At 56.1% G+C, this 19,513-nt stretch overlaps 1 protein-coding gene across 1 annotated transcript; it reads right to left on the bottom strand.

Annotated features, from left to right (window-relative positions):
* Positions 1-327: 327 nt before the first annotated feature.
* On the bottom strand, positions 328-17,014 carry TWF2 (twinfilin actin binding protein 2). The gene is made up of 9 exons (XM_041459953.1): positions 16,766-17,014; positions 13,899-13,976; positions 9,918-10,096; positions 8,590-8,685; positions 7,745-7,849; positions 2,635-2,760; positions 2,391-2,541; positions 1,870-1,991; positions 328-1,736 (listed from the first exon to the last, which is right to left on the bottom strand). Exons 1-9 carry the CDS (start codon positions 17,007-17,009, stop codon positions 1,569-1,571), a joined length of 1,269 nt encoding a protein of 422 aa, XP_041315887.1. The 5' UTR covers positions 17,010-17,014; the 3' UTR covers positions 328-1,568.
* Positions 17,015-19,513: the final 2,499 nt, after the last annotated feature.

Raw genomic sequence — 19,513 nt, 5'->3', positions numbered from 1 at the left:
TTCACAACCTTGCAAAATCACCAGCCATTAAAATAAGGAAAGCTGGGCTGAGCAGGGATGCTGCCTCCTGCAGCCAGCTCAAGCTCTGGGCATTGCTGGAGTGGCTCAGTATAAAAATCTCTGCCAGGCATTGTGGTGGTGCCAGATCCCTGGATTGTGGATGTCCTTTGAGGTGCTGAGGGCTGCACTCAGCCAGGGCAGGCAGGTTGTGAGAGTTGCTGGCTCCCAGCTCACGACGTCCAAGCAATTTGTTTTGCAGCTCCAGAGCTCACAGCTGCTAAGTGCCCAACCACGGGGAACCCAGGGGATCTCCAAAGAGCATCAGACTGTTTTAAAAATACTTTATTCTTTAGAAAATACAGCGTTCAGTACAGTGTGCTCTGCTCCTCCCAGCTTCAACCCCCTGACTCCGCCGAGGCAACATCTGGACGTTCACCGCCACAGCTGGAAAGCAGAGGGCAGGTTTCACTGACCCCTTTCCATCCTCTCAGGGAGGCAGGTGGCTCTCGAGCCCTCGCTGGTACCCAGCAGCAAGGTGCTCTCCCCCCAAGCCCCAGTGCAGCCCCAATCACAGTGCCAAGCTCAGACCATGGAGCTGGTGATGGCCCTTGGTGGCTGGGGACATCCCCAGGGGCACACAGGGGCTGTCATGCTCCCCCACACAAGGATTTGGAGTAGCCCATGTGATTATTGAGACATGGGGCTGCCCCAGCCCAGAGACCCAGCTGAGAACCTGGGGATAAGGTAATGGTGGGGGCTGGGGAATGGAGATGGAGGACCAGGGCTCAGGAACCCCTCAGCTCCCATCCTAAACAGGGATAGGGCTGAGTCAGGGCTGTAAAAGCTCCTTCTGAGGGGGAAAACCTTACTGAGGCAGGTCAAAAAGGAGATGCAAACATCACCCAAAGGCAGAGTCACCTTTCTCCAGGTCCAGGCTGAGCTCAGGACTCAGTGGGGAACTTCCACCTCCTGCTGCCTGGCTCTCTGCATGGAGAAGCTCCCATCCCACAGGAAGCAAAGCCCACCCCACAGGGGGTCCTGCCCACACCCTGAGGGGTGCGGGATCGCTCCAGCCTGGGGCAGAGGGGCCGTGCACACCAAGAGTGGGACAGGGGAACGAAGTCTGGAGGCTGGGCGGGCAGGGACAGAAGCGTTTTCTCTTTTCAAACAGGAATCCCCAACACTACCCCCTTCCCTTTGCATAGAGCAGCTTTCAGGTGAGTGTGTCCTTCAGTCACCCAGGGGACACCGAGAGCAGTGGCTGTGACCCTGAGGGGGACAGGAGCAAGGCTGGGGACATGGCTCTGCTGCTCCCGTCCTCCCCTGCAGCCCCGGGGCTCGCACAAGGACACGAGGGAAAGAACCAGCGACAACCCTGAACCCTCCCCATCGCTCTGCCCCCAGGTGCAACAAGCCATCCAGATGTTTAAAAAAGGAATGAAACAGGAAAAAAAAAGGTAAAAAACCAAAAAAACGGCTGAGATGGAGGGAAAGATCCCCAGGTCAGCGGAGAGGAAGGCGGGAAGCGCCGCAGGGATGGTGTCCGTTGGCCGCCGGCCCCGCGGGATCTAACTGTCCTCGCCGTTCTCGCCCGGGCCCTTGATCAGCCGCTTCTGTCCCCGCTTGCCCACGGGCCCCTTGGGCTTGGCGAAGGCCTGCTTGAAGGCGTGCTGCTTGGGGTGCACCTCCTCGTACAGGAACTCCGCCGTCAGCTCCGCCCCGTCGTCGATCTCGATCTGCGCGGGAAACGGGAAATGGATCTGACACCCAGCCAGCCACCTCTGGGACACCCCCAGCCCAGCAGAGGGGCTGCACCACGGCTGCAGCACAGCCCCGTGGCAGTGGCCAGCTCCATCACCTCACTCTCACCTTCTTGGCTATCTCCAAGCAGAACTCCTGCTCCACAGTGTCCAGCAACCGGCTCTTGCAGCTGGAGTAGAGCATGCGCTCCTTGATGCTGCACTTGTACCCGGGCATGGAGTAGATAAAGACTGCAAAAACAGAGCAGGGCTTGTGGCACTGCCCGGGCCCACGGCCAGGGAGCACCGGCTGCACCCCACCCTGCTCATGGCTCTTCCAGCCCAGAGTCCCAGACAACATCCAGCAGCAGAAGTGAGCCATCCCATCCATCACCCCTCCCAAATCTCCCCTGGTGCTCCTGCAACACTGGAGGAAACCAAACCATCACCAAGTGCTCTGGGGCAGCACCCAGAGACCTGCCCTGCACCAAAGGGTTTGCCAGCACCCACCATGGGAGAAAACTGACTCGAGGCTCCCTGATGCACCATCCCTACCCCCATCCCTGCTTGCTCCCCCTGCAACCAATGGCCCAGGGAAAACAGGGATTGGCACAGGCTCAAACTGGCCTTTCCCAGTGCTGAGGCTCTCACCAACAGACTCCAGGTAATCTCCCTCGTGTGAGTGCTTGTACAGGAAGAAATGGTAGCGAGCAGAGTCCTGGGGGATCCTCTTGGGCAGGTCAGAGATCTCCGTGGGGCTCGTGTGCACCAGGTCGATGGTCTCCCGCTCCAGATCCAGCTTCTGATGGACAGAGGGGACAGGGAGCAGATGGGACTGAGAGGCAGCAGCAGGATGTGGGGAGTGGGGCACAGAGAAGCCATGTGAGGGACTTACCAGCTGGATGTAGTTGATTTTCTTCTGCTTGAGAGCCTGGATGGCTTGCTGGGCATCCAGCTGCAGGGGGAAGGCCAGGCCCTGCAGCGTCTGGTGCTTGCTCTCCACGCTGATCTCCGTCTTCACCTGGGGATGGAGACCACCTCGAGCGTCAGGGCACAGTGACAAAGGGTGGGGGAGGAGGAACAGGAAAACCAGCTGGTTCTGCAGCTAAAGGCTTCTCATCCAAGGAGACACCTGACACCTGTCCCACAGGGATCATGGCATTAAACCAGCGAGAGTCAGCCAGGCTCAGGATGGTGGTGCTTGTCACCATGCCACCTCTCCAGAACATCACCCGGCCCCAGCCATGCACCCCACACCTCCTGCTTCACTCTCAGCAAACACCAGCTCAAAACCAACGTTTCCCAGTGAATCCCTGGCAGGAATGCTGTGACCAGCACTGGCACACGTCCTCTCCGATCACCTCCAACTGCAACCTGTGGGTGACAGGGGAAGCCCTGGAATGACAGCCCTCAGCTGGGCACCCCACCCTCCTCAGTGGGTTTAACTGCAGCAGACAGACATTCCCTCCAACGCCAGAGCTGGGGATTGGAGATCCACAGCGCACAAAGATCCCAGCTGCTGTGTTCCCCACAACCCCTACAAGGCAGAGGCTGCCAGCCATATCCCCAGCAAACCCCCTCGTCCAGGAGACCAAACCCCACTGCAAAGAGGGGAGAGAAAGAGATTGCAGAGCCATCGAATGGCTGCAGGTGCCTCCACGCAGGCCCAGCAGGGTCCCTGCTGGGGCTGGGGAGAAGGGCGGACGCGGCGGGCACACCATACCTCCTCGGGGTCGGGGTACTCTACCAGCGATGGGCAGCAGCAACAGCCCCCCACCATCTGCCACAGAATACAGGGAGAGGGGTCACCCCCACGGCAGAGGAGCCCCTCCCACCTCAAGACCCCCTCCCAGGGAAACACTCCAGCAACACTATCCCAGCTACTCTGCAGCGAACGTGGGTCCCTTTCCTTTGGGATGGGTTTTGGGGATTTTGGATAGAGTCCAACCTTTATGGGGTTTTTTTCTTTCTTCATTTCCCTCCCCCTGATAGAGAAAAGGAAGACAGAAGTCAAGGCATGCCAAGAAAAACACAAGAGCTTGAGCTGACATCTCCAAACCGCTGGGCAGCACCAAGGTGGGTCTCGTTACAGGCTGCCCTTTGTTACAGCCCTGGGGAGATGATGGGGCCAGATGCCCGGAGCAGAGCATGCAGAAAAACACTGCCAGGAGGAGGAGAAACCGGGCATCAAGCGAGCAGAGCAGAGCAGCCTACCATCTCAGTGCCCGAGTCTTGGGAGCAGGAATCCTGCCAGCGTGGGGAGAGGAGACACACTGTCAGTGGCACCCGCCGCACGGAGGGGACGCGTGGGACAGCAGAAGGGGAGGGGCACACGGATGTGCCAGGAGGAGGCAGCTGCACACCTCTGCTGGAGCACAGGGAAGGCTGATCCCAGCGACGTGGGCAGGGAGAGCAGCAAAAAACCACATAGGAGATGCCTGTGCAGCCCCGAGCCTGGGCGTGCAGGGTCTCCAGCAACGTCCCTGTGCAGAGCCCGTCCCTGCCCCACCTCCTCCTGCCTCCCCAGTCAGGGTGGCCCCAGTCCAGGGTCTGGAGGAGTTCCTGCACTTGCAGCAACAGCTTTTGGGCTATCCTCCACTAAGGAGCATATATGGAAGGTTTGTGAGGAAAAAAATGCCAGGCTTCTATCCATGCCAAGCATCCTGGAGGATGAGTGGGGTGTTGATGTGCAGCTCTTGGGAAAGGGAAATAATTGCTCAGGTCCAAGGGCACCAAGCCCAGCTGACCTCCAGCTCTGCTGTCCTGCCATCCCCCAGGGTGCCCTGGCACCAGCAAGGGCCTGAGGGCAAGCTCCCAGGGATTCAGGGCACGCACAAGTTCACAGGCTCCCACCTGTGGAGAGGTGCAGCACAAGGACTTTACCACTGCCAGCACCTCCAGAACCCCAGCCTTCTCTCCCATAAATGCAAGAAGACCAGGAGAGTTACAGTGGGATCACAGAGACCTCAGCTCTGACACAAAGCACACTGAAGTCAAAAAACACCAGGAGATGGAAATTTCTCCCAGCAACATCAACTCCCCCACATATCTCTGCATTTTCTACTCCTTCCCTTTTCAGAAACATTAAAAACTGGCTGCCTGAGCACTCCCCAGGGCACAGCCTGGGAGCAGTGCATGGGACACCTGAGCATGTGCCACATCCCAGCCTCCCAACCTTGCCAGCATCAGGCTTGCCTGGGAGGTTATTTTATCTCCTTTTGTTTAAGTCAGATTTTCTGCTCCTCTTTCCTCCCTCCTGGCATGGTGCTGACCCTGCCTGAGGAGCATTTCTGTGTCTTATGGCAAAGTCCTCACGGGAGGGTTCTGGTGAGGCACCACCAGCACTGCAGGGCAGCTGTGAAGGACACCCCCTTACTCACTGCAATGGCACCCCACCTTTGTTTCTTCTCAATTCTCCTCCCCCAGCTCCAAGGCTGCCTTCCTCTGCCCCACGGGCCTGCCAATGGGATATGCCCAGCTCCCCCTCCACCCATGTTTCTGAACCTGCAACACTTCTACAAAGACTCCCCGCTCGTGGGTGTTGAGCTCAATGCCAAATTCAAAGCTGTTTCTTAGCCCACGGTCTGCTGACAACTATCAGCTCAGCAAAGCTGGCATTTTCCAGCTCTTAAAAATATACACATATATATAGCAGGTGGCAAATTTCCATGAGCTCCCACCCAGCTGTCAAAAAGGGGGTTAATTCACAACAACCTCTGCTCAGCCAATCCTCAAACCCCAGCCTAAAACCTGCTTTGCCAAAGGCTGGGCAGCTCCCTGGGGGATGTGCAAACCCGAGTCCTTCCTTGCTCGGTGCCAAAGGCTGCTCTGCTGGCCCTGCAGCCCTCACCTGTCCCTTCAGCTATCCTGCCCTTCCCTTCCCACCCCTCTCCACACTCAGCTGGTGGCTGGGGAGGACCCCAGGCAGCGTCTGCCTGAGCAGAAACACCCCAGGTGTGGGGTGAAGGCTGCAGGTCTGGCCAGTGCCTTGGAAGGCTGAGTGAGACGGGAGGGGAGTGGGGCCCAGCAGCAGCTCCAGGAGAGGGGCACAGCAAAGCCCTCGTGGGCTGGTGGCTTTTAAAGAAACCATGTCCCTTGTGTCACTTCTGAAATGCTAATGCATTGGCTGAACACAAGGGGATGCACAGGGCCCTGGACCCTGCAGGGGCCTGGGCAGACACACAGAGGTGCTGAGGTCAGGGCTTGCCCCAGGGCTGATTCCCAGGCCAGTGCTGGCCCTCACCACTGGCTCCCCTGCACTGGATCTGCTCCTCCAAACTCAACAGTCACAGGCAAGCACTCTCCAGAGCCTGGGCACAAGCTGCAGGCACTGTACCAAGCTGTGACACCAACACAGAGACCCCTTAGCACTTGGCTGCTTCCCACCTTTAAATCCACAGGCAAAAATGCATGCATTTTCATCTCCTCCTTAGTGTCAGTGACTCCTCCCTGTGGCCCAGGCTGACACAGGGGACCACGTACCCTTAAAATAACCCCAACAAACCGGAGAGCAGCAGCACCTGCATCCAGAGCTGCATCTCCCAAAGGCAAGGTGGGAGGGAAGGAGAATGAGGCAGATCAACAAGCATCACAAGCACCACTTACCTGGGCCATACAGCCCTGTAAGACACACCCAGCAGCCCCCCAAAACTACTTAATCCTGCAGCACAGGCCAGACAAGGTGATGGAGATCACAGAATCAGCTGAGTCAAAAGGGACCCTCAAGGATCATCAAGTCCAGATGTCCCAAGGTGCCAAACAAAGCACACAGTCACCATCAGCACCTCTCTCTTCTCCAAACTTGAGCATCTCCTTGGATCCCCCAGAACAAATTCTGCCCAGGCCCTTCAGGCTGGGAGCTGGGATAACTCCCCTAAGACCCACCTGCTGGAGACCACCCCTTGGTGGCATCTGCCAAATGTCCCTCAGCTTTGCCACCTGCAGAGCTGCTTTGGCAGGTGGAAATCACCCCCAGACCTGCTTCTACAGGCAGAAACTTCCTGCCTCATCTGTGCTATCAATTAATGCCATGAGGCTGATTGGCTTCACATCTCCCACTCCTGTCCTGATCCACCCACGACAGCCACAGCCCCAGCACAGGCAGAGGAGAGGGATGCTCCTCTAGAGAGGAAAGCTTTCTAAGCTTCCTAAGGGAAATCCCCCCATCCCAAAACAAAATGCTGCTTCCAAGTGGTCTCCCCACACAGTGAGCACACCCCCTTTTCTGCCCCAGTGTGTCACAGCTGTGAAAGGCCAGCAGGGAACAATGGTGACACAGCCCTGTGTGTCCCCAGCCCTACCCTGTGCCACTTCCATCCTTTCCAGCACAAAAGCCCCCAAATACAGGCTAAGATCTGTATTTCTTGGGACAGCATCCCTCATATTTATAGAGATAAAGGAAGTGTATGGGAGAGGATGCTGCTGCAGCCCAAAGATAAGCCTGAATTCTTCCTGCCTTCCCTATCCTCAAACTCAGCTCTGCTTTTGCTCCAATACCCACAGGTCAGAGACCTGCTTTCAGCCCCAAACCATTTCTGACTGGCAGCAAAACACAGTCCTGAGCTCATGTCCAAGCAAAGGGAAAAAAAGAGTAGTGTAAATTCCTCTTTGTGCTACCAATTTGACTGTGAGGGTGCTCCTCCACCCCGAGAAGGGCAGGAATGGTTTAAACAGCAGAGAGTGAAGTAAAAATGAGCCATCCCTTTTAGCTGAATGCTCACTCCCTGCATGCTCCAGCCCTTTGTGCTCAGAGGGCCTCAGGGCTCCTCTCCCAGGGCTGTCGGACACCCAGCCCTGCTGGACACACACCTCTGCTGGACGTCCAGCTGGACATCAGCCCTGCTGGTCACACATCTCTGCTGGACATCCAGCTGGACATCAGCCCTGCTGGACATCAGCCCTGCTGCACACCCCGCTGCACACTCATCCCTGCTCACACCCATCCCTGCTCACACCCCTCCCTGCTCACACCCATCCCTGCTCACACCATCCCTGCTCACACCCACCTCGTTGATGCGGATCTGCTGGAGCTCCTGCTCGGCTGCGGTCAGCGGGGCAGGGGCAGAGCAGGAGGACACGTGCTTCTGGTAACCACTCAGGGACACGTCCTCCTGCAGACAGAGCACAGGGCAGTGTCACGGGGGTCACTGCAGCAGGGCTGGGTGTGCCCCCAGCCTTGAGCTGAGTCTGAGCAACCCAGAGAGTCTCGGGCTCCCTCCTGACCAGGAGGACCAGCCTGAAGGCTCTCGGATTCCTCCATGCAAATCCCACACTCGATTTGTCTGTTCTGACCCCCTGCCCCTCCCCAGTCACCCATGGCTGTGGCAGCGGGCTCCTCCGGCTGTTTCATGAAGCTCATGAGCATGGAAGTGAGAGGGAAAGGCAGAGCCCATAGCCCAGGAGCAGCAGAGAGACCTTGGAGAAGAGCAGGAATGCTCCCTGGCTTCCACCAGTACCAGCGGCCCCAGCAGGACTGATGTCCCTGGCTGTGCAGCTCCCTCTGCCCATGGAAGAGGAGGGAACCCTCCATGCAAGGCAGCGGCTAACCCCGCTGTGGAGGCAGCTCTGGCTGCTGGAGTGACACTGCCACCACCTGGCACTTCTGCCATTCACGTGAAGCTCCACATCTTGCAGCCTCCCTCCCACCTCTCCCACACTCTCAGTCACAGACCCCAGCCGTGCAGGCAGGAGAAAGCAGCACTGGCCACGCAGGCAGCAGAGTGCAGGACCAACCCCCTGCTGCTCCCTCACCAAACAGCAGCATCCCACCTCCACCTCAGCACACCGAGCTCTGGGCAGGCTCTGAAGCTCAGGGTCAGACCCCAGGGCTGCCCAGGACCCACCACGGTACCTTCACTGTGCCAAACATCTCGTCCTTTATGTGCCCCCCGCCAAACTCCTTCTTCACGGTGGCCCTGGTGGCAGCGTACAGCATCTTCAGCCGGACCTGCCAGGACAGGGGCCAGTGCTGTCACACAGGGGACCAGAGCGGGGCCCAGGGCTCACAGCCACCACCCCCCAGCTCCACACACCTCAGCCTCTCCTGGCAGCACCCACCGAGTTTCTGGCTCGGTCTGATTTTTAATGGCAGCATCCCTAGGTAGGGATCAGCTGGGAAAACACACCAGCACTATTTCTGGGGCTGCAGCCTTGCCAAGAGCTGCCCACAATCCAACAGTTTATTCCATGCTTTGCTTTCCAGTCCCTGAGCTCCAGAGCACCATTTCCCACCAGCACTTGGGTTAGAGGAGGCACAAATACCACAGACCCACTTAAAAGTGACTTTTGCCTTTGGCACTTCTATTACATCATTCTGCAAAATGCAGGGAAGAGCTTTGGCAAGTGCTCCTGGGCACACTGTGCTTCTGCAGTAAGAGCCTCTGTGGTTTGTTGAAAGATATACATATTTTTAAAATATATTATTACATATACACATGTATGTGTACATGTACACATGCACAAATATGCACATGCATACGAAATTACATAGATATCACTTGTATACATATTTTTATATATGTGACCAGTGCATGTATTAATGTGGCAGTAAATCTATCTAGCTTATAGATTACAACAAATATATAACAAATAAATATATAGGAATATATATATACACACATATACATATATAGACACACACAAATATGTATCTAGAAGACAAGCACATGTTAACACATCAGTAAATTTCAGCTGATGTGCTCAACAGGATGGCATTTTCCAAGCTGTACCACTGATATCCTCTAAACCTGCTTCCCATCCAACCAGCCCTTTTGTGCCACTCTCCACCAGCTGATTTTGGAGCAAGGCCTGGAGAAGGGCTGGCAGCCACTCTGCATCAGCCTCAAGCAGAGCAGGGCCAGCCTGGAGGCAAATCAGTGTCAGTGCCAGCTCTTCCCAGCAATGGCCAGAGCCATGGTGGCATGTCTCCATCCTGGCCTCATGGTCCACACCACTCCCCCCTCTACATCCCAGCTCCTCCACCTCCTCACTAGCACTGAAACAGGACAGAGGCATAGTCCCAGTGTCTCAAAAAATTCCCCATCCCCACAGCAGTCTCCATTTCTCAACCAGCGAGGGTGTGAACGCCCCTCCTCAGCCCCAGGGCAAAGTCCCCTTGGCCAGCACCTCCTCCCCGGCACATCCCTGTGCCCAGGCTGGCTGCCAGGGCCTGGAGCTCACCGGGGAGCTGTCTGGGGACCAGGAGATGAAGAGCCACTCGTAGCCCTGGGCGTTCTGGCTGTCCAGGCGGTACAGGACGTAGCAGGGCTGCTGCTCGTCCAGCAAGGGCAGCACCAGGCTGTCGTAGTCGGCGTCCCAGCGCCGGGACAGCTCTTTGTGGGCTCCCAGCACGAGCTGCTCTGCAAGGAGAAGACAGGAAAGGTGCTGTTAGACCAAGGCAAGGATCATCTCGCAGGAGCAGGTGGCAGCTCATTAAAGGTTCATGGCAGCTCCACCACCAACAGTGATGCTGTACTGCAGAGGAACAAATTGTGACTTCAAGCCATGTGCAGGAGTGTACATTCCCACCAGGAGAGACCATGGGGCTGTGGCTGCTACAGAGGGCTGGTTTTCTGCCAGCCTCCTCTCAACCATCTCTTCCCTCCTGTGTTTCCCACCAGCAAAGTCTCCTCTCTGGGGACCACCAGTGGCTTCCTTCCATTCTGCTCCCTCCAGCTCTGCAGTCCCCACCCATCCCTCCTCACTCACAGGGGAACACAGGACCTCCCCCATCCCACCTGGACAAGCCTAGGGCCACGAGAGCACCTCAGCAGGGACACAGAGAGCACCAACATTTTGGGTGCTGGAAGAGTAATGGTCTCAGCAAAATCCAGAGTGATGAGCCAACACTGCTCTCACTGGATTCCCTGTAACCTCCCAGGGGTCAAAATCAGAGCTGATACCCAAAGCCCATGTCTGTGGGCAGCAGGGATGTCCCAGAGCCCCTAGCCTGGAGGGGGACCATGCTGCCAGGAGAGCCCCAGCCTCTGGAAGAAACCTGTGCATTTCACACACACCTCAAGGCATTATTTTCAGCTGCTACACAAGTGGCAGTGGGACTGGGAGCCCTGTGAGCTGGGCACTGCTCAGCTGGGATTCAAACACTGGAGCAGGCATCCTACAGACATGAGTCCACACCCTGGCAAGGGTCAAGTCAAGCTTTGGGATGGCTGGGTGGAAAAGTGGGGGTGCTGAGGATACCAGCATAAGTTTCTGGAAAGCAGCCTGTATTTTTACTCCATTTGTAGATGCAGAAAGGTCTGGGGGGAGATTACAGGACTCAGAACAAGATGTAGGAAATTCTGGATGTGCTAAAGCAAAATGTTTTGGGGCCTTGGGCAATTAGCACTTGAGGGCATGCTTGGCCAGGCACATGCCCTGCCAGGACCTCTGCCCACAGCCCTGCTGCCCACTGGGAGCCAGGGGGTCCCTTGGCTGGGGCACAACCCTTTCCTCCCAACACATTCAGCTCAGCAGCTCCAGATCTCATGGCAGGAAAGCTTTTAAGGAAAATAGTTGAGGAATGAAGGGTTTGGGAGGAATTACTCACCCCTTCTTCCCAGCCAGGCAGGACACCCCCCATGCCAGCAGCACAGCCCTCCCCTGCCCCCAGCACTGCCCTGGCATCTGCCACCACTGCTCAGCCCAGTTACTCGTGCATGGGTGGCACAAGTTGCTGGCTCAGTAACAAGGACAGCAGAGAACAAGGTGCTCGAAATACTTTACCTTTTGCAAAACTACCTGTTTGGAGAAAGGGAAGCATAAAAACCTCAGTGTACTCCTAAAATAAACACAAAACTCTGTGAATGGATTTGTGCATCACAAAGAAGAAACTGCAGCGATTTCTCAGGGCCAAACCCACTGGCAGCTGGAGGGTACCTCTGTCAGAAAAACAAACCAAGAGCTCGCACAAAGCAACCAGCGCTGACTCACCCCGGGCTATTCCCGGGCTGTGACTCAGCCGGACCCCAGCCTGCTGCTGTGAGCTGGCAGCCTTCAACTTTCCCCCCAGCTCTTTGCAGTTCTGCTCAATCCATTCAGGGAAAAATCTTCTTCCCTGGGAAGTGTCAGAAAGGGGAAACTCAGAGCAGACGCCCTTCAGCAGAGTTATACAGCACTGGCTGTCCCAGGCTCTGTCTGTCCCAGGGGTGCTGCTGGAAAAGCAGAGCTGGGAGCGATTCTGGCCCCTGAGGTGCCCCCAGCACTCCCCTTCCATTGTCTGAAATGCCTCTGCAAGGCAGCCCTGCCCTCAGCTCTGGTGGGTGCCAATCTGCAAAACTCAGTGCACACCATCACCTGTGAGTAAAGAAATGCATCCCACACAAAGTCCACAAAGCCAATCTTGTCCCAGACCCTGCTGGCAGTGAGGAGCAGAGCATCATCTAAAACCACGCTGGAGCACAAGCTGCTCTCACGCCAGGAAACTGCTGCTGAGTCTTGGTGCACATCCTGCTCCCCTGCTCCCTCCTCCATCCAATCTCAGCCCTTCCCAGTAGCTCTCCGAAGGAAAAATGACCTCTCAAATTGCTCCCAAAGGGTCACTCAGCCACAATGGTGGTCTAGGAGCTGCCTGGACACAGAGCATCTGCCATAAGGCTCCTTGCACCATCTCCCTCTCCTTCTACTCACTGTTGCCTCCTCCAAAATGCCCCAAGACAAATTCTCCACAGGACAAAAGGTGCTGCAAGCCATCCAGCAGAGAGGGAGGCTCCTTCTCCACATCCCCTGTCCAGGCAGGGCAGCTGGCATCTCCTCCCCAGGCAGTTCTGTACACCTCCCTTGCAGGGTGAGCATTTATCTGTCTGGCTGTGACATCTGCCTGGCCACTCTTAGTGCCCAAGGGTCCTTCTCTGCGGGGTACCAGCAGGCTGATGTCCCCTGTGTGACAGCAGAGTGGTGGCCCTGGGGCTGACAATAAAAAAGTCCCTTTCAGCCACAGCAGAGATGGTGGGAAATGTTTTCCACTGGTGATAAAGTCTCCCTTGCTGGCATCAGCAGCCACAACCCAAAACCAGTAGAACAAGCCCTAAGCATCCCAAGTCCAGGCTTAGGGACAGGCATGACTTATCCTAACACAAAAGTGGGAGTCAGTCCCACTTTTGAGAAGAAAAAGAAGCTGAGAGCACAAAATTGTTGTCAAAAGACACTCCAAAGAAACAATGTGGATGTTTCATCCCCAGCAATGGGGACCTTGCCAAGGACAAAGCCAGCACTGCTGAGCCCTGTTGCAGCTCCACGGATGTGTCCCATGCATTTCCAGTCACGCTGCTCTTCTGAACAGGACGTTGTGGCCTCTCCAAAGGTCAGGTGGGCTCCTTATGACCACAGGCTCCTTACAACCACATCCACCTCGGTGTTTGCACTGGGGGCCCACCCAGGGAGGTGGTGACAGCAGCTTGGCAGGGCAGAAAGTCCCTGCTGCTGCCGTGAGAAACAAGTCATTCATATGCAATTGTATGAGGCTGAGGTGATGGAAAACCTACACCAGGGCAGCTCCCCGCCCCGGGACATGCAATCAGTGCTCAGCTCTGCTCACTTGCTCCACAGATGCAGAGGCCACCCAAAGGACCCATTCCATGGGACAAACACGGGCAAGGCTGGTGCCAGCCTGTATCCTGGGCTGGGGGCAGCCCAAGGGATGGGATGGGATGGGATGGGATGGGATGGGATGGGATTCGTCTCAGAGTGTGGCATTCCTCAGAGGATGCCACTGTGGGCCTGTGCTGGGCCTTGGGCCACAGAGCACCCTCCTGCCCCGAGCATCTCCCTGCCAGCTGAGGGATGACACATCCCAGGAAGAAGATGCCCGGGCATCACCCCCAACAAAGGTCCCGGGGTCCCTGCAGCAGCCTGCCACAGGGATCCCATAATAAAATATGACACAGCAGCAGCAAAAGCCCCCACAGAGCACCGATCCCAGGCTGGAATTGCTCTGCTGGCAAAGCCACTGCTCCCCACTGGAGCTGGCCTGGTGCTCACCAGCACAGCCAAAGTTTGGGCTTGTATTTCAGGTCTGGGTTGCCACATGCCCAGAAGCCCCAGCAACATTTTCCTTGAGGTTTCCAAAACCACAAGCTGGCACCGCAGTGGTGAAGAAGAAAGGAGGAGAGGAAACAGAGAACAGACAGAGTGTAAATCAAAGCACTTCAAAATGGGACTTACCGTCCTCAATGATGACCTTGATGAGCCGAACTGAACCATTTCGGGCTTTGGCAAAAAAGTCCCTTAATTCTGTGGTAGCTGAAAGAACCAAAAACATGGTGATCAGATTTAGCAATCAAAGCAGGTGCTGGGCTGCTCAGTGACTGACCAGAAAGAGACCAACTTGGCAGGATAGAAATTTAAAACTTTTAAAAAAATTTAATTAAATCTCTGGTGCCAAAAAAACTATAATAAAAAATAACAATAACACAAAACCCAAAAAGCTGGGAGAGAAGTGCCGTGTCTCCCTGAAGCGTCAGAGTTAAATAGCAGCTGGGAGCACATGTGATCCAGAGAACCTGATACTTGGCCTGGGTGAACATAATCACCCAAATTTAGACGATGGCTTGGCCAGTGCAGGCAGGGAGAGCTCAAGTGACAAGCTGATTCGCTTTACAGAGCAGCAGGGCTGGCAGAGTCGGGGTGGCTGGAGGATGTCCTGCAGGCTGGGGTGCCCTGGGCTTGTGACACACGGCAGGATGCTGCTCCCGAGCGGCTGGAACCAGCACAGCTCCAACTGGAGATGCCGGTTTGAAGCTGAGCCCCTGGGGAAGGGAAAGGCAACAGCCCCAGGTTTTGCTCTGAAGATGGCAGGGCTTGGATTGCAGAAGGCTTTTGGGAAGCGTTTTGGGGAGCATTCTTCCTCACCCCACTCCCTGAGCACCAGGCAATGGCAACCAATCCTCAGCATCCCACCAGGAGGCAGCTGGAGGCACTGGATAGTGGAGGAGCAGCCCACAGCCAGCACTGGAGGCTTCATCTGCCCACCCTGGGAGCACCACTGGCACAGAGCTCCCTGTGCCACCCAGGACACACTCCGTGTGAAGGCAATGTCCAGGAGATGTGGCTCCCAGGGGCCAACCCCCCAACAAGGATCATCTCCTGGCCCAGCTCCCCTAAAGCCACCCAAGCCTTTCCTGGACAACATGCAGCAAAGGGGGCTCTGTGACTCCAAAAGCTGCTGTGCTTGTTAGAAATACTCAAGAAACTGGTGTTGCAAAGATCAGAGACCTGGGCAGATGCCCCTTAGCCCACACCAGGACCCGTGCCTGGAATGCCCACCAGCAGCCCCTCCATTCCCACTGCTTTGCTGTGCCAGCAGCAGGGAGGAACCTGAAGCCCCAGAGCACCCACAGCTAAGGCACGTGGCAGAGGAAGCCATCCCTACAAGGGCCATATCCATCCCCTGCAGTCCCTCCAGCTCTGGGTACCACCCCTGGCACAGCCCTGAGGAGCCTCGATGTCACCAGCACTGCACAAGGGACCCCAGCAGCCACCGACTGCCACCGAGGGTGCCCTCAGTGCCCTGGAGGCACAGCCTGGGCTGGGGCACTGCCAAAGCTCCCCCAGCCCTGAGGCAGGAGGAATCCCTGGGGAGCTCCCAGGAAACTGCAGCCTGTCCCCCGCAGGTGAGACGTGTGCTCCCCCAGCTCGCAGCCTGCCCTGGTCACAGGGCTGCTGGCTTCTGCTCGCACGGAGAGCACAGGCACACACCAGGAGCAGCTCCCAGGCTCCTCCCTGCAGGCAGCAGCTCCCAGAGATGCCATCCTGACAGGAGCCAGGAGGAAGGGGCACACAGACACCCCAGCAAAGGCATGTCACTCCTTAATGGCACTTCAGGGACAAACAGAAGGTTTGCTGGTGTAATCCCACCACAAGCACGCTCCCTCCTACAGCATCAGGGCATGTAGCTCTCCCAGTTCCCAGAGCAGACCTTCACCCTCTCCCAGTGCCAGCTGGGAGCTCAGCCCACTCCTGCTGTGCCCAACCAAGGATATTCTGGTATTTTTAGCCCCTTTCCCTGTTGAGAGTGCCTGTTTCCTTCTGGCAGCATCTGTGGTTATTGCACAAACACGAGGCGGAAGAGGAAGAGAAAAAGACATTTATACACCCAGGAAACCTCATGCAGGAGACAAAACTCGTCATAAGCATTAAGTTTCACCAACTCCTATTACACTGCAAAACTATGAGAGAATAGCATTGCTTTTGGATGTTCCTATAACATCAACTTCAGGGAAGAAATAGGAACGCTCTGCAGCACTAACCAGCTTGCAAATCCCTCCAGTGTGACCCCATCCTTCCCAGAACCCAAAGGCAGGTGGGAGGTCTGGAAAATCAGGAGTCTGGGCAAATGCAACCCTCTAGCCCACTTGGAAATGCCCTGAAGATTGACAGCCAAGATGACTGGCAGCTGAGTGGCTGACAAGTGGCAGCCAAGCACTGGGGTCTCTGTAGGTACTGAGGGGTTGAAGGAGGTGAGGAAAAGCCTGGATGCTGCCAGAGAAGCTGAGAGCACCACAGGAAATACCACAAGGTCTTCCAGGGAGGGAGACTATTTCCAGAGGAGACAGCAGCAAAACTTTCAAAAAAACCTCAGAGGGGGCTTGAAAGATTTAATTCTGCAGATTTTTTTTTTTAAAGCAATTTTCATTTGCATAAAAACACCAGAGTGTCTCCAACGTCCCCTTCTGCCTCTCACAACGCAGAGCCAAGAGCCAGTGAGGAGGGAGAGGAATAAAGCAGGGAAGGTTTGAGCACGAGCTCAGCACTGCTTCATTACAGCATGATTACGACTTAATTGGCACAGCAGACTTGACGAGATGGCTTGCGTGCCTGAAATATTAATAGAGGAGTCCACAGTTGGCAATGGAGGAAGAGCTGGAGGAGACCTCACCCTGGAGATGGTGCCTCATGGCATCCCCTGCCACGAAGCCTCCAGGATACAACTCAAGAGCTGAAAAACCCGTGTGTGAGGAAACCATAAAAACCAAGGGAGAGGGAGGAGCAGCAGGGCAGACGACTGAAAGGGACCCACAGATCCAACTCACCCTCTAGACATGGGTTCCTGGAAAATCCTGGAACAAATAATCCAGAAACAAATCCAAACTGGGCTACATCCAGTGTGGATCTGCTGAGGCCAAGAGCATGAGATCCCTCATGCTTCCTCCAGCAGAGCCAGAGACCTGTGGGCTTCAGGGGTCTCAGCCCAGCTTCTAAGTGTCTCCAAGTGCCAGATGCCAGCTTGGGAACACGGGGGTGGTGAACCTCCATGGCACAGACACAAAACTGCATGGGTAACTCACTCAGGGAGGTATCAGAGGTGGGATGGAGCAAAGTGTCCTGGGCACCTGTGGTGGGTGCAGCTTTATCCACAGTTCCATGAACACTTCTGGCAGCTGCAATAGTGCTTCCTGCAGCTGTAAGGTGGGAAGCTAGAGGAGATGCAAGTCTGCACTGGAGAAAAATTCACCGTTCTCTCAGGAGACTGGAGAAATGGGCTGGGAAAAAAAGAAATAGGATGAAACTCAATAGGAAGCAAAATACCATAACTGGAGGAAGGACCAGACAGGGCAGGGTCCAGCAGCTCCAGAGGAGAGAGGTGGGTGACAAGCCAAGTGCAGGTTAGTCACTTCACGCTGCTGCAGGCACAGCCACTGGTGAAGGCACGAACAGAGCACGACCACGTTGTCTGACAAGGCTGCAGGCTCAGCACCAACAGCACACCCAGCATCGTGCAAGGAGCAAGGCACAGCACAGACAGCACCTGGGCCAGAGGGCACAGCGTGCGGGAGCTGCAGCTGGTCGGCCCAGGGAAGAGAAGAAAAATTATGAACAGCTTGTACTGGTTTTCCAGCCAGGAACATCAAGAGCCACCGTGGTGTTTGGGAAAATTCGTGATGAGGGCGCCCAAACCCTGGGAAGGACACCATGCCTCCATCCCTGCCCTGAAAAATGGATGCTGCTGCTCAGGATGTTGCTGCTTTGAGGCAGTGTGAGCTCAGTGGCATCTGAGGAACCTTCTGGCCTTCCTACAAGGCAGCCCTGCTGTCGACCCTCACGGCAGACCTGTGGGCACACACAGCCCAGTTCAAAATGGCCTCAGCCACCGAGTCCTGCAGCACCTCCCTCTCCCCCGTTTGCAGGCTGCAGATGAGCTGTCCCCTGTTCACAAACAGCCTGCATTTAGAAGTCTGATAACAGCATGTCCCAGGTCCCCTTGTGCCACACAGCCTCCCAGCCCAGTGGCACCTGCCACCCATTTGGGATGGGTGCTGAGCAGAGCCAGCTGATGACAGACACCGGGGCAGCCAGGCTGGGCAGCTCACGGTGCAGCAGGGAGGTGACGGCTGGCCAGCAGTGGCCTCAGGTGGCCCTGACCCTGCAGGCAAACTGCCAGGGGAGAACTGGAGCTGGTGGGAGGAGGGCAGCACTGACCAAAAGGTGCAGAGCAAAGCCTGAATTCCCCCAGCCCAGGCAGCAGCAGGGCAGCCAGACCCTTGCACCTCCTGACAGACACGCTGCTGGCAGCCAGAGGACTGCCCTGGGCTGGGATGTGCCCCTTTGGATCAGCCCCCAGGAGATTTCAGAGCCAGGCTGGAGGCATGGCTCTCGTTTGAACTGCTGAACGACGGTGCTGGCAGGCACCACCCTGCCAAACGCCGTCCCCAGAGCGAGCCTTTTCTGCTGTTACAGCCCCAGCGAGCTTTTCTGAGCAGAGCTGGGCTGCAGGGAGCCCGGGGGGGACAGAGGCAGTGATGACAGCCACAGCAATGGCCACTCTCCCCCCAGGATGCCAGGGTGCCAGCACAATCCCCGGGGAAGCACCGCGGGACGGGGATGGAGGGACAGCCACAGCATCCCCTCCTCCAGCCTCTCGCCCACTTGTTGGGACAGCAACAGGTTTTTGTTGTTTGAGCCTTCCCCGCAGCCCCAGCCCCCAGATCAATAATACATGCTCCCTGAAACAGATGCCTCTCCCAGCACATCAAGTCACCTTGCCCTCCCGATGAAACCCGAGCCTCGGGCCATCAATCTTTCATTCCCTGGACATCGTCTTCAACTCGATGAGACTGCAAGCAGCTGCTTCCCTTTCACTGTCCGGGGCACAGCGTGCCTGGGATGCAACAGGGAAACTCAGCCAAAAATCCAGCCACAAACCCAGGCAAAACGTGTCCAAGTTCCAGGGATGCCTGGCCAGACAGAAGTCAAGATGGTGATGAATAATACATGATTATACCTGCATTACCCACACTTTCCCGGCCCAGACAGCCCTGCCCAGCTCCTGATCTGGGCAGCCAGGAAAGGACACAACTGCAACAGGCACAAAATAGCTTTTGCTGCTGCTAAAATTCCTTCTTTTCAGTCTATCCCAGTGTAACTCCTTTACGCAGTGCCTGCTCAACTCGCTGCTGCAGAGAGCTTTCCTGCCAGTGGTCACGGTTGGCCAGTTTAAGAAGTAAGAGGATTTTATTTCTCACCATGGAAAAAATAAATATGTCCTTGCAGGGAATCTTTTCTGAGGAAAAAAGCTACAGGTGTCAGAAGAAAATAGAAAGAAGGAAGCGGGGCAGGGGGGAAAGGGAGCAAGAGAGGAGACAAGCAAAGCTTTTCTCCCAGTTTTCTGTGGGGCTAGACTGTATTCCTGGAGGATTTCACACAGACAGCTCCTGGTCCTTAGTGCAAATCCTGCCCAGAGACTTGCAGCCACCTGCCTGACACCAGACATTTGCTTCTCAACACCTGATTTTCCACGTGTGCCCAGGACCTGTCTTGTCTGCACTTTACCACCTTGGACT

Source organism: Pyrgilauda ruficollis, unplaced genomic scaffold, assembly GCF_017590135.1.
Source record: "Pyrgilauda ruficollis isolate IOZ18807 unplaced genomic scaffold, ASM1759013v1 scaffold10, whole genome shotgun sequence".
Lineage (NCBI taxonomy): Eukaryota > Metazoa > Chordata > Aves > Passeriformes > Passeridae > Pyrgilauda > Pyrgilauda ruficollis.
The sequence above is the reverse complement of the archived record's forward strand: the minus strand, read 5'-3'. Positions and strand labels throughout refer to the sequence as shown.